General features: G+C 36.5%; 1 protein-coding gene and 1 long non-coding RNA gene across 2 annotated transcripts in view; both read left to right on the plus strand.

Annotated features, from left to right (window-relative positions):
• Positions 1–15,000, plus strand: part of LOC115226130 (putative phospholipase B-like 2) — a 31,608-nt gene that overhangs the window by 13,584 nt on the left and 3,024 nt on the right. The window contains exons 3-11 of the mRNA XM_036514807.1: positions 992–1,077; positions 2,787–3,007; positions 4,120–4,208; positions 6,236–6,399; positions 7,922–8,017; positions 10,010–10,081; positions 10,143–10,200; positions 13,558–13,709; positions 14,819–14,978. Coding sequence (XP_036370700.1) covers positions 992–1,077; positions 2,787–3,007; positions 4,120–4,208; positions 6,236–6,399; positions 7,922–8,017; positions 10,010–10,081; positions 10,143–10,200; positions 13,558–13,709; positions 14,819–14,978 — 1,098 coding nt within the window. The remainder of the gene's footprint in view (positions 1–991; positions 1,078–2,786; positions 3,008–4,119; positions 4,209–6,235; positions 6,400–7,921; positions 8,018–10,009; positions 10,082–10,142; positions 10,201–13,557; positions 13,710–14,818; positions 14,979–15,000) is intronic.
• Positions 1,575–2,466, plus strand: LOC118768459. Its single transcript, XR_005004305.1, has 3 exons — positions 1,575–1,972; positions 2,097–2,154; positions 2,407–2,466. It is a non-coding gene; the product is annotated as an uncharacterized LOC118768459 (long non-coding RNA).

The following is a 15,000-nucleotide window of genomic DNA, read 5'->3' on the forward strand; positions in this document are numbered from 1 at the left end:
ATCAGTGACTAGTTGTCACCGTGAAAACTATACATTTCAAATGGGAATTTGGCAGTGCCAACTCTAGCTGAACAATTATTCTGTGCTGATGAAGGGAAATAATCCGGAAATCGCGATACACAGATATTGTTTTGAGCTGAGTAGGGGTACTAAATGCCCTTGTTTGAAAATATAAGGACACAGATCGTGTCGTATTGCCAGCTGGAGATGATATCTCCTGGGGCTAAATTACAGCAACATTCATCCTAAACCAGGAGTGCCATGTTATGTTGGCAAACAATCTTTACTACTGGATTGTCCGGAAACTTCGTGCCAATTTTTAAAGGAAAGAAATGTAACCGCATGTGAATCGTTGGTGATTTTCTTCCTCCATTTTCCCTTCTCTTGGATTTTCCTCTGTTCCCGAAGAAGAGCATCTGCTCGAAACGTAAAACTACCTTTCTTTCCTTTCCTGAGCATCTGCTAATGTATTACATGTACCACATACACATGTTGTATTTTTGTGTTTGTCCTTTTTTGGATTTACTATATATATATAGCCTCGCCTGGCCCCCGTGCCGGTGACACGTAAAAGCACCATCTGTTCGTGGCCGTTTGCCAGCTCTGTCTGGTCCCTGTGTCGGTGGCACGTAAAGGCACCATCCGTTCGTGTCCGTTGCCAGCCGCGCCTGGCCCCCGTGCTGGTGACACGTAAAAGCACCATCCGTTCGTGGCCGTTTGCCAGCTCTGTCTGGCACCTGTGCGGGTGGCACGCAAAAAACACCCACTACACTCGCGAAGTGGTTGGCGTTAGGAAGGGCATCCAGCCGTAGAAACACTGCCAGATCAGACTGGGCCTGGTGCAGCCTTCTGGCTTCGCAGACCCCCAGTTGACCCGTCCAACCCATGCTAGCATGGAAAACGGACGCTAAACGATGATGATGATGATGATGATGATATATATATACATATATTGATGTTGATATTATTAAATGTGTTTTCCTCTCCACAGATCAACCTCTACATTTGTCAACTGGAGGCCCTGCAATCTGTATATTCCTCTGAATATGGATGTGAAGGCTGTTTGCCGGAACTCTAGTAAGTATTACTCTTACTTTTCTTTCTTTTTCTCATTTTTCTTGACAATGGATTCATCTTTCACCAACATACATGCAAGTATATACATGCGTCTCTGTGAAAATTTACGTCCCTACATCTTTGCATGAAAGCTATGAGCAAGAAACAAAAATACAGGGACACTACATTGACATTTCTTATTTCTTTATTAACCCACAAGGGGCTAAACATAGAGGGGACAAACAAGGACAGACAAAGGGATTAAGTCGATTACATCGACCCCAGTGTGCCACTGGTACTTAATTTATTGACCCCGAAAGGATGAAAGGCAATGTCGACCTCGACGGAATTTGAACTCAGAACGTAACGACAGACAAAATACCTATTTCTTTGCTACCCACAAGGGGCTAAACATAGAGGGGACAAACAAGGACAGACAAAGGGATTAAGTCGATTACATAGACCCCAGTGAGCAACTGGTACTTAATTTATTGACCCCAAAAGGATGAAAGGCAAAGTCGACCTTGGCGGAATTTGAACTCAGAACGTAACAGCAGACAAAATACCACTAAGCATTTCACCCAGTGTGCTAACGTTTCTGCCAGCTCACCGCCTTGACATTTCTTGTCAACATTGACATTTCTTGTCAACATTGACGTTTCTCGTCAACATTGACATTTCTTGTCAACATATCATCCTGTGGCTCTGTACTTTTCTAATTCAAGTGAAATAAAATGCCCCTTCTCCAAAGAGTTTGTGCAACCATAGACAAACTGATTATGTAGTCCTAGGTACACTATGACTGAATAAAAGACAGGATGGTCACAGCTGGAACATCTCTGATCATAGGTCTGCTGGATCAGGACTAACCTGGGGCTAAACAACAAGTAGGACACATTAGATAATGTAGTCCTAGGTACACTATGCCTGAATCAAAGACAGGCTAGTCACAGCTGGAAAATCTTCGATCATAGGTCTGCCTGGATCAGGATTGACCTGGGGCTAAACAAGGAAGGACACATTAGATAATGTAGTCAAAGATACACTATGCCTGAATAAAAGACAGGATGGTCACAGCTGGAAAATCTTCGATCATAGGTCTGTCTGGATCAGGACTGACGTGGGTTTAAATAACAAGGAAGGACACATTAGATGATGTAGTCCTAGATACACTATGCCTGAATAAAAGACAGAATGGTCACAGCTGGAACATCTTTGATCATAAGTCTACCGGATCAGACTGAATTGGGGCTAAACAGCAAGGAAGGACACATTAGATAATGTAGTCCTAGATACACTATGCCTGAATAAAAGACAAGCTGGTCACAGCTGGAGCATCTCTGATCATAGGTCTGCTGGATCAGGACTGACCTGGGGCTAAACAACAACAACAACAAGGGAGGGCACATTAGATAATGTAGTCCTAGATACACTATGCCTGAATCAAAGACAGGATGGTCGCAGCTGGAACATCTTTGATCATAGGTCTGCTGGATCAGACTTGACCTGGGGCTAAACAACAGCGATGCTGACAATCATCATCATCATCATCATCATCATCATGGTCATCATTATCATCATCATGGTCATCATCATCATCATCATCTCTTTTAATTATTTATCACATAAATTAATTGTCATATAAATTTCTCACCATCTCTTCCTCCCCCACCAACTCATCGCCGCCGCCACCACCACCACCACCACCACCACCTCCACTACCGTCGCAGCTGGCTCCAGTTCTACAGCGAACTCGCCGACATCAGCAAGGCGCTGATGCTCCCGCCGGAAGTGTACTACATGCGCAAAGGGTCGTGTTCGGCCATGATCAAAGTGCTTCCCGGCAACAAGGACCTCTACGTCGCCCACGACACCTGGAACACTTACAGCAGCATGCTACGAGTACTCAAAAGCTACGATTTTAGTTACCATACCCTGCCAACCTCTCAGGGTGAGTATTGAACCTCGTCCTTCTATTTTGGTTTTTCTTTCCTTTAATAAACTGATTTCGGATTTTTGGCACAAGGCCAGCAATTTTTTTGGGGGGGGAGGGAGTAAGTCGATTACATTGACCCCCAACGTTCCACTGGTACTACTTTTTTTCTTCCAGCATGTAAAGCTGCCTGTTAAAGGTCGCTTCTCTTGTATTAAATGTACACTATTTCATATTGTGGGTGTATATATATATATATATATATAATATATATATATATATATATATATATATATATGTGTGTGTGGAGGCGCAATGGCCCAGTGTTTAGGGTAGCAGACTCGCGGTTGGAGGATCGCGGTTTCGATTCCCAGACCGGGCGTTGTGAGTGTTTATTGAGCGAAAACACCTAAAACTCCACGAGGCTCCGGCAGGGGATGGTGGCGATCCCTGCTGTACTCTTTCGCCACAACTTTCTCTCACTCTTCCTTCTGTTGGCCTGCTCGCTTAGCCAGCGGGGTGGTGTCATTCGAAGGCTAAAAAACAATGTGAACGCATTGTGTCCAGCGATGTGTAACAACATCTGATGGTCTGGTCGGTCACGTGATCACGTGATATAAAATGTATGTATATGTATGTATATATATGACGGGAAGCTTTATGAAAATAGACAAAAGACGAAGGCAGGTGGAAAACAAACGAACAATTGTATTAGTATGGCGCTCAGGAAATATAAATAAAACAAGTCTTTAACGTTTCGAGCCTACGCTCTTCAACAAAAGATAACAGAGAGAAAAAAAACACAGAAAGAAGGAGAGAAAAAAAATGCGTGCAGTAGCTAACGAATCACATGGCGATCTGATTTCGGCCAGAGGTCAAAGATCAAACATGAGACGCGAGAGCGAATAAGGGGAGATAATAGGGTTGATAATAGGGTTGATAATAGGGTTGAAGGACCAGCTAATAGTGTATATATATATTGTGTGTGTGTGTGTGTGTAATTGTATACTGCAAGCCTAACCGTTTCCGTTTGAGATATTATTTCCTTAATAAGAAACCTAAGAATGTTTCCTAATCTAAAAAAAAATGAAGTCATCTCCTAATTCCTCGTATCTTTTCAACCATTCCAGTTAAGGTTCCCGGACGGAAGATAACCTTCTCTTCATACCCTGGACTTCTCTTGTCAATGGACGACTACTACGTAATTTCCTCAGGAATGGTAAGGGACGCTGTTTTTTTTTTTGTTGTTTTTGCTTTGTCTTCTGACCTCTGGCTTACTCTTTACTCTCTTTTACTTGTTTCAGTCACTTGACTGCGGCCATGCTGGAGCACCGCCTTTAATCGAGCAAATCGACCCCGGGACTTATTCTTTTGTAAGCCCAGTACTTATTCTATCGGTCTCTTTTGCCGAACCGCTAACTCACGGGGACATAAACACACCAGCATCGGTTGTCAAACAATGCTAGGGGGACAAACACACACACACAAATACACACGCGCATATATATATATATACATATATACGACGGGCTTATTTCAGTTTCCGTCTACCAAATCCACTCACAAGGCTTTGGTCGGCCCAGGCTATAGTAGAAGACACTTGCCCAAGGTGCCACGCAGTGGGACTGAACCCGGAACCATGTGGTTGGTAAACAGCCACTCTTGCGCCCTTGAACGTTGTACAAAATACCTTGCGGTATTTTGTCCCTGCTTGTATTCAGAGTTCAAATCCCAAAGGGGTCAACTTTGTCTCTAATCCTTGGTTAATATACTATGTTTTCACTGAGTAATATATGTAGTGGAAAAGGTGTGTGTCAGAAGGTGTTGAGGTAACAGATGTAATAGGCATGTGGATGTGGAAAGTAGCTTGCTTACCAACCAACTGGGTTCCGGGTTCGGTCCCACTGCATGGCACCTTGGTCAAGTGTCTTCTACTATAGCCTCGGGCCGACCAAAGCCTTGTGAGTGGATTTGGTAGACGGAAACAGAAAGAAGCCTGTCGTATATATGTATATATATATATGTATGTGTGCGTGTTTGTGTGTCTGTGTTTGTCTCCACTTCATCGCTTGACAACCGATGCTGGTGTGTTTACGTCCCTGTGACTTAGTGGCTTGGCAAAAGAGACCGATAGAATAAGTACTAGGCTTGCAAAGAATAAGTCCCAGGGTCGATTTGCTCAACTAAAGGCGGTGCTCCAGCATGGCCGCAGTCAAATGACTGAAACAAGTAAAAGAGTAACAACATCAAAAAATACCTTAGGAATGAGAACCCAAGTTCGAAATTTCCTCAAGACACCTGATGAAGGCTGGAGGGTGTATCAGCCGAAACGTTGTGTTAACAACAAACAAGATGAGGAGAAATATCCATCAAATGTAAATAATGTACATAATTCCTCATCTCTTAAATATAGACTGTATTGAATAATAATAATAATAATAATAATAACATCAAAAAATACCTTAGGAATGAGAACCCAGGTTCGAAATTTCCCCAAGACACCTGATGAAGGCTGGAGGGTGTATCAGCCGAAACGTTGTGTTAACAACAAAGATGAGGACAAATATCCTTCAAATGTAAATAATGTAAATAATGTCACATAATTCCTCATCTCTTAAATATAGAACTGTATTAAGAATAACTCTGTCTCTAATTCTTCGGGTGGGGGGGGATAAAATAAAGAACCAGTGAAATACTGGGGTGGATTTAACATTTCTTTAAAACATCCTGGATGCAAACGAGATTATAACATAAGGCCAAGACCGACTTTACCTTTCATCCTTTTTTGCTTCAAGTTAAGAAAATAAAAGTACCAGTCATATACTGGGATCAATGACAAATGATTAATGACAAATGATTAATGATTAATGACAAATGATTAATGACAAATGATTAATGACAAATGATCAATGACAAATGATTAATGACAAATGATTAATGATTAATGACAAGTGATTAATGACAAATGATTAATGACAAATGATCAACGACAAATGATTAATGACAAATGATTAATGACAAATGATCAATGACAAATGATTAATGACAAATGATTAATGACAAATGATCAATGACAAATGATTAATGACAAATGACTAATGATTAATGACAAGTGATTAATGACAAATGATTAATGACAAATGATCAACGACAAATGATTAATGACAAATGATCAACGACAAATGATTAATTGCTGTCCCTGTTAACAGTGGTGCTTATTTCTTTTGTTCCCCCCGCGATCCGCAGGTTGCCATGGAAACTACCATTGAAAACAACAACGTTGAAATCGCCGCCAAGAACACCGTTCCCAGAGGGTGCGTACTGGAAGGTCTGCGTGTGATGGCTGCGAACCGTCTCGCTGCCAACATCCACCAATGGGCCAACGAATTCTCGTCATACAACAGCGGAACGTAGGTGGCGCTTTACATTGTTGCATTAGGAGTGGTGTGCTGTGTTTGTTGTTGTTGGTTTTTTTTTTTACTTTTGTTTCCTATTTGTCTCTCTCTGTCACGCTCTAACCTTTCATCATCTGACACAAGATCATCCCCCCCTCCAATGACCCCACCCCTCTCAAAGACTCCTTGTCTTGCAAGTTACTTGGTGACCCTGCCAGTGCAGGTCCCACTTAAAAAGCACCCAGTCCACCCTGGACTATTTCTGTTTTCGTTCCTGATCTCTCTCTCCCGTTCTCTTTCTCTCCCTTCCTCCCTCTCTTTTTCTCTCTCCCTTTCTCTCTCTCCCTTTCTATCTCTCCCTTCCTCTCTCCTCTCTCTCTTTCGATATAAATTAAGTACCAGTTACACACTGGGGTTGATGTAATCGACTTAATCCCTTTGTCTGTCCTTATTTGTCCCCTTCTATGTTTAGCCCCTTATGGGCAGTAAAGAAATAAGAAACTGAAAGAAGCCTGTCCTGTGTGTGTATGTTGGTATTGATACATCGATTAGAAGGCACTTTTTTCTTCATGATCTCTGACAACTATATCTGGCCTATTAGCCTTGATTTCTCTATCTGTGTGTACTGGCATATCCCAGAGTATGGTTGCTCTCTCAATTTCTGTGACCTTTTCTGAGGTGTACCTGCACTTTCTTTTTTTCTGTTGTCATTCCATAGTGTTGGCATAGCTTCCAGTGTATGTAGGTCCCAACTCTGTCATGTCTGTGGATATATTACTTCTTAGCCAAGACTGGGAGGCCAATGACAATATAATTTATGGTTTCTTCCCCATCACATATTCTGCAGTTCTGTTATGTGTTTTTGGTGATTTCTGATGAGGAGGCTTTGATCTTGTACTATAATTATTATTATTATTGAGTGAGAGAGCAGTTCATGCCATCAAAGTGACACTGGGGTAAAATATATGAAGCCCAATATACCCATCATGACTACCCGTCTGATAAGGGTACACCAGGCACATGCATCACAACCATATGTGCGCGACATGGTGATCTCATGTCAAGATAAACAGCACATGACCTTGCAGGTGGGGCCCAGTTAGAATTTTCTTCAGGTTGAGTAGCCCATCCTGCTCAAACGGTCCCTGAATAAGGGTTGTTTAAGGATGTTGAAAGAACCACCCATGTTTCCAGAGGTGAACTATTCAAACCCCAAAGAATCCCTCTCAACACATGGCTATGATGCTTCCCCACTACTTCTGCTCGTGATCAGAGATGCACATATCGTCAGCCACTAATAAGGGACATGCTCAACTGGTTACGGTCAAACAACTGACAAGCAAATCTGTGGTATTGAGCAGAATATTTGCTGTAGCCCATCTTTTATACCAAGACAAAACAATGTACGTGATAACACTTCCAATCAGTTAAGATCAGAAGCCATGAGAGCCACTGCCTGGTACTGCATCAGGGCATTTATTATTATTATTATTATTTTATTATTATTATTATTATTATTATTATTATTATTGAACAGCTACAACAACATGTGGATGGTCCTTGATTACCACAAATTTGAACCAAACAAGGAACTTCCAAACAGCGACCTGTTATTAGTGCTGGAGCAAATGCCGTAAGTATTACAATTAATAAACGTAGTTTACCAATTAAAATGTATAGAGGGTGAATGTAGGAACTCAACCACAATGTATATTGGGGAGACTGCCAAGAGTATAGCAGAAAGAATGGAAGTACATTGGAATGAATTCTGTGATAAGAAACATCAGTACACTATCAGTATACTAAGGATAAACATGACAGTGTGCTGAATAACATAGGCATGAAGATCATTTTGAAACATCTATGATGCATCTTTATAGTAGATGAGCAAAACACCCCCTGTCCAATGGACGGTGCTGCGTTGTCAAACATTTAAACCAAATTTTCTCAAAACAACTTGTCCGACCGTCCCATTTTGTGACATTATTTCAAACCAGCCGACTTTTTTTGCGTAAACTGTATGTGCATTTTTCTCGCGTATGCATAGTATCGATCGCAACAGCTGATGTACTTGCGCGTACAAATGCACGTTCCCACGGCTTTATCGATCGGATTCTCACCTGGAATTGATTTTTGTAAGTTTTTCAAGACTTATACACGCCCTGATACCGTCGGTATCTACATATCAAATTTGAGCGCAATCGGATGGAGGATGCCCGAGATACTAGAAGACACACACACAGACAGACAGAACAAATTTTATATAATAGATATGGGAGATTACTTTAATAAATGAATTGAAACCATCACTTGGATTTTTAAAAAATGCTGTTAAAATGTAGCAACTACAGCCATCACCTTAGTGCATTAACCCTTTTGTTACTGTATTTCTGTTGAGTTGCTCTGTGTTTCTTTCAATTATTTTAAATATTACAAAGTATTTAATAAAATAACGGTTGGTATCAAAAGGGTTAAGAATTGTTTCTCTATTATATATCTTAACCCTTTTGTTACCATATTTCTGCTGAGAAGCTCTGTGTTTCTTTCAATTAATTTTAAATATAACAAAGAATTTAGTAAAATAACTTAGTTATCATTAAGCTAGTGTTAGGAACATAAATTGTGACTAAGGTTTGGTGGAAGATTTTAAATTCAGAACTTATGAAAACAAGACATTTGTACTACAGAGCCAGAGGCAGTTTCAGCCAGGTTGGTATCAAAAGGGTTAAGAATTGTTTCTCTTTATATATCTTAACCCTTTTGTTACCATATTTCTGTTGAGATGCTCTGTGTTTCTTTCAATTAATTTTAAATATATCAAAGAATTTAGTAAAATAACTTAGTTATCATTCAGTTAGTGTTAGGAACATAAATTGTGACAAAGGTTTGGTGGAAGATTTTAATTCAAAACTTATGAAAACAAGACATTTTTACTACAGAGCCAGAGCCGGTTTCAGCCGGGTTGGTATCAAAAGGGTTAAACACACATTTATGTGTGTTGTGCATGTGTGCAACTGTATGCTTTGTGGGTTGAAATGGAGTTAATCAGTGGAGGATGGTGTGCACAGTATGGAGTTTTACTGCATTTTCTGGCTTTGAGAAAAAAATACGTTTTTTACTGATGTTCCCAACTCGACAAGAACAATATCAGTTAAGCGAATGTCCTTCCCTTAATGCATTAAAACATAGCTTAATCTGAACGCTATTTCAGAAAATTATCAACGTTCTCTTTGAGCATATTAAAGACAAATATAGCTGGGGCAAATTATTCTTTATTCTCTATTCATTACTCTTCAGTCTGTATTCATTATTCTTCATTCTCTGTTCATTATTCTTTATTCATTACTCTTCAGTCTGTATTCATTATTCTTCATTCTCTATTCATTCTTCTTTATTCTCTATTCATTATTCATTTCTCTTGAATCTGTATTCATTATTCTTCATTCTCTATTCATTATTCTTTATTCTCTATTCATTATTCTTCATTCTCTATTCATTATTCTTTATTCATTACTCTTCAGTCTGTATTCATTATTCTTCATTCTCTATTCATTATTCTTTATTCATTATTCTTCATTCATTATTCTTTATTCATTATTCTTCTTTATTCTTTATTCATTCCCAGGGGTTACATCATGTTCCAAGATTTGACCAAGAAGTTGAAGAATGACACCTACTGGGGAAGCTACAATGTGCCGTGAGTAAAAAAAACCCCCCTATTTGTAGGGCTTCTTCTTTCCCTCTTTTGTTTGTTTCAGCCACTGGGCTGTGGCCAAACTGGGGCATTGTCTCTCGAAAGGGTTTTTAGTTGAAAAAGTAGCAGCCTAGTAGTTGTTTTGTTTTGTTTTTTGGGTTTTTTTCAAGTCTGGTACTTATTCTATTATTACCCGATGTAACAATTTTAAAAATGATTATAACAGAATCAATGACAGCAGGCGAAAAAATAACATTAATTAGCCGAGGGATTAAAATTAAAATTAATGATGTAGTTTTCATCAGTGTATTTTTGGCGATTTAATAAGAGTTTTGACTGCTATTTCAAGCAGGTAGACATACTTAGTATGTCTTTTGTTTAATTTTATATATATATAATATATAATATATATATATATATATTATACATATATATTATATATATACATATATATATAATATATATATATAGTATATAATATATACATATATATATATATATACATATTATATATATATATCATATATATATATATATATAATATAATATATACTTATGTTAACTTAAAAGGTCTATGACTATTTAATTTTTTCCTTCCACTGGGCGCTGGTGGCAATAAAATTCTACAAAATTTTCCTTGCCACCCTATATTGATTAATTATATATATATACATATATATATACATATATATATATATATCATATATATATACATATATATATATACATATATATATACATATATATAATATACATATATATATACATATATATATATATATTATATATATATATACATTATATATACATATATATATATATATATCTATACATATATATATACATATATATATATACATATATATATACGTATATATATATGTGTATATATATATTATACCATATATATATATATATACATATATTATATATATATACCTATATAATATATATATACCTATATATATACATATATATATATATACATATATAATATATATATATACATATATATATATATATACATATATATATATATACATATAATATATATACATATATATATATATATCATACTATATATATATAATATATATATATATAAATATATCTATAAAATATATATATATAATATATATATATACATATATATACATATATATTACATATATATATACAAATATATATATAACATATATATATACATATATATATACAATATATATACATATATATATAATATCCATATATATATATTCTATACATATATATATATATATATATATACCTATATATATATATATATCTATATATTACATCTATATATATATATAATAACATCTATATATATCCCTATATATATATACATATATATATATATATATATTATACCATATATATAATACATATATATATACATATATATCATATACATATCTCTATACATATATATATATCAATATATATGTACATATATATATTACCACTATATATATACATCTATATACACATATATATACATATATATTATATATATATATATATATACACATATATATTATATATATATACACATATATATATATATAATATATACACATATATATATATATATATACATATATATATATATATATAGTAACCAGACACTTAGATATGTAGATATCCGATGGATGTACTTGGTGCAGACATAACTGTAATCTATATTATTATATTATTAATATTAATAGTAATTATTATTGACTTTTACAGGTTTAAATTTTATGAACTGAAATGTGGTTTTTTATTACTTTTCATGTATAAGTCTGATTTTAATTTAAATGTGAGTGTGCATATATCTTCTTGTGTGGTAGTTTTTAGAACTATTAACTCAATATGTAGAATAACTGAGCTTATTAATATATATTGATATATATTTTGTTTTATTTTGTTTTGTGTATCTTGTATTATTGTATTAATGAATATAATATATATGGTGTAGTATTATGGTGTCTATGCACACGTTTTTATTTTACATTTTTATATTGATATGTATATGGAAAAAAAATTTTTCTCAATTATAATTTATTAAATTCTCTGAAGAGGCCGTGGGGCATCCTTGTTAATGTCTCATTTATACCTGCCTTATATGGCTTATAGGTTAAATGAGGCATGATTGCCCTTACTGCCGAAACAGCTGTCAGATATGATATAATTACATATTATATTTTATATTTTACTAGCAGTATCGCCCGGCGTTGCTCGGGTTTGTAAGGGAAATAACTATGTGAGCATTTTTAGAGAGTTACTTCCCTTATAAATTCGGGCTTTCTTAGCCATTTTTATTTTGGTGTCTTCAAGCCATGAAGTCGTTGTTCTAAAAGAACGCTGGTTTCCTTCACAACGCATTACGACTTTGATTTCTTTACACTCCCTTCCCCACAGCTTCACGAGGGAGGGAAGGGAGAGAAGCAAACAGGTGCAGCTGTGAGCGTGGACGCCAACTCCGCCGCCATCGACATACGATGCATTTTATGCATTAAAATGGAATAAAAAATGATGTTAAATTATTTTTAAAATCGTAGACTCATCGTTGACGCGCGCTAATAGTCAGACGGGCTCGATATGAATCACGACTATAAGATACCCGAATTTGGTTAAACTGCACCGCAAAATGTGGGAGGAGTTAGGAATCTAAATCGAAGGGGACAGACACTCACACAACTAGAGTTTTATATATATAGATATTCCTATTTCCTTGTCTAATTATATTTACAATATATTTTGTATAATGCCTTTACTGTATGTAATGGTGTAATAAAGTATTGATTGGGTATCATCTGATGGTTGATGTTTGATTGATTTAAGTATGTTTCTCCATTTTCTAATTTTGTAGAATATATAATATAATATATATATATAGATACATATATATATATATATATATACATATATATATATATATATATATACATATATATATATATGTGTGTGTTGTGTGTGTGTGTGTGGTGTATGTGTGTGTGTATATGTGTGTGTGTGTATATGTATATATTATGTATGTATATATATATATATGTATATTATATTATATGTATGTATATATATATATAGATATATAATATATTATGTATGTATATATATATATATGTATGTATATATATATATGTATTTGTATATTATATATATATGTATGTATATATATAATGTATTTGTATATATATATATATGTATTTGTAATATATATATATGTATGTATATATATATGTATTTGTATATATATATATATATATGTATTTGATATATATTATGTATGTATATATATATATGTATGTATATATATATATGTATGTATATAATATATGTATATATATGTATATATATATATATATATATATATATATATATATATATATATATATATATATATATATATATATATGTTATATTATATATATATTATAGTCTTGTTGAACCGTTTTTTCATGTTCTCGTGCCAGTTTTTCTCCAAGATTGTGAAAATCAGCGGCCAGCAGGACCTCATTAACAAATACGGGGACATCTACACCTACAACAACACCCCCAGGGCCAAGATAATGAGAAGGGACCATGTCAAGGTGAAGGACATGAAGACGATGATCAAATTGATGAGGTAAGATATGCACACCTGTGTCTTTTACCTTCTACTTGTTTCGGTTGTTAGACTGTGGCCATGCTGGGGCACCGCCTTGAATCTTTAGTTGAATGAGTCAACCCTGGCACTTATTTCTTTTAAAAGCCTGGTACTTATTCTATCAGTGTCGTTTGCCGAACTGCTAAGTTACAGGGACGTAAACACACCAACACCGGTTGTCGAGCAGCGGTGGGACACAAACACACACACACACATGTGAAACAGGCTTCTTTCAGTTTCCGTCAACCGAATCCACTCACATGGGTTTGGTCAGCCCAGGGCTATAGTAGGAGGCACTTTGGAAGCAAAATTCTTCACACGGTGACACCTGGGCCTTTACATGGAGCAGAAAAATAGAAACCGGCCCTTATGAGCCGGGCATGGCTCAAGAAGGAACAATGTGTATGTGTGTGGAGGCATATGGCCTAGTGGTTAGAGCAGTGGACTTGCGGTTGAGGGATCGCGGGTTCAAATCTCAGACCAGGCGATGTGTGTGTTTATGAGCGAAAACACCTAAGCTCCACCCGGCTCCGGCAGAAGGTAATGGCGAGACTTCTGCTGACTCTTTTCGCCACAACTTTCTCTCACTCTTTCCTCCTGCATCTTGCAGCTCACCTGCGATGGACTGGCGTCCCGTCCAGGTGGGGAACCTATACGCCAAGGAGACTGTTAAACCGGCCCTTATGAGCCAGGCATGGCTTGAGAAGGAACAAACAATTAGGTCACTGGTGATAACATCAATAATAAAAATATATATATATATGTGGAGGCGCAATGGCCCAGTGGTTAGGGCAGCGGACTCGCGGTCGTAGGATCGTGGTTTCGATTCCCAGACCGGGTGTTGTGAGTGTTTATTGAGCGAAAACACCTTAAAGCTCCACAAGGCTCCGGCAGGGATGGTGGTGATCCCTGCTGTACTCTTTCTTCTGTTGGCCTGCTCGCTTAGCCAGTGGGGTGGCATCATTCGAAGGCTAAAACATTGCGAACGCATTTTGACCAGCGATGTGTAACGTCTGATGGTCTGGTCTGGTCTGTCACGTGATCACGTGATATATATATATATATATATATATGTTGTTCTTTGCCAGGTACAACAATTACAAGAAGGACCCACTGTCCAGGTGTGAATGTGACCCCGCTGAGAACGCCGCGCTCGCAATCTCTGCCCGATCTGATTTGAACCCACGGAATGGCACCTACCGTTTCAAGTTTCTAGGACACCGTGCTCACGGAGCTATTGACATGAAGGTAAGGTTTGTTTTTTTGTTTT

Source organism: Octopus sinensis, linkage group LG29 (assembly GCF_006345805.1).
Source record: "Octopus sinensis linkage group LG29, ASM634580v1, whole genome shotgun sequence".
NCBI classification, from domain to species: Eukaryota; Metazoa; Mollusca; class Cephalopoda; order Octopoda; family Octopodidae; genus Octopus; species Octopus sinensis.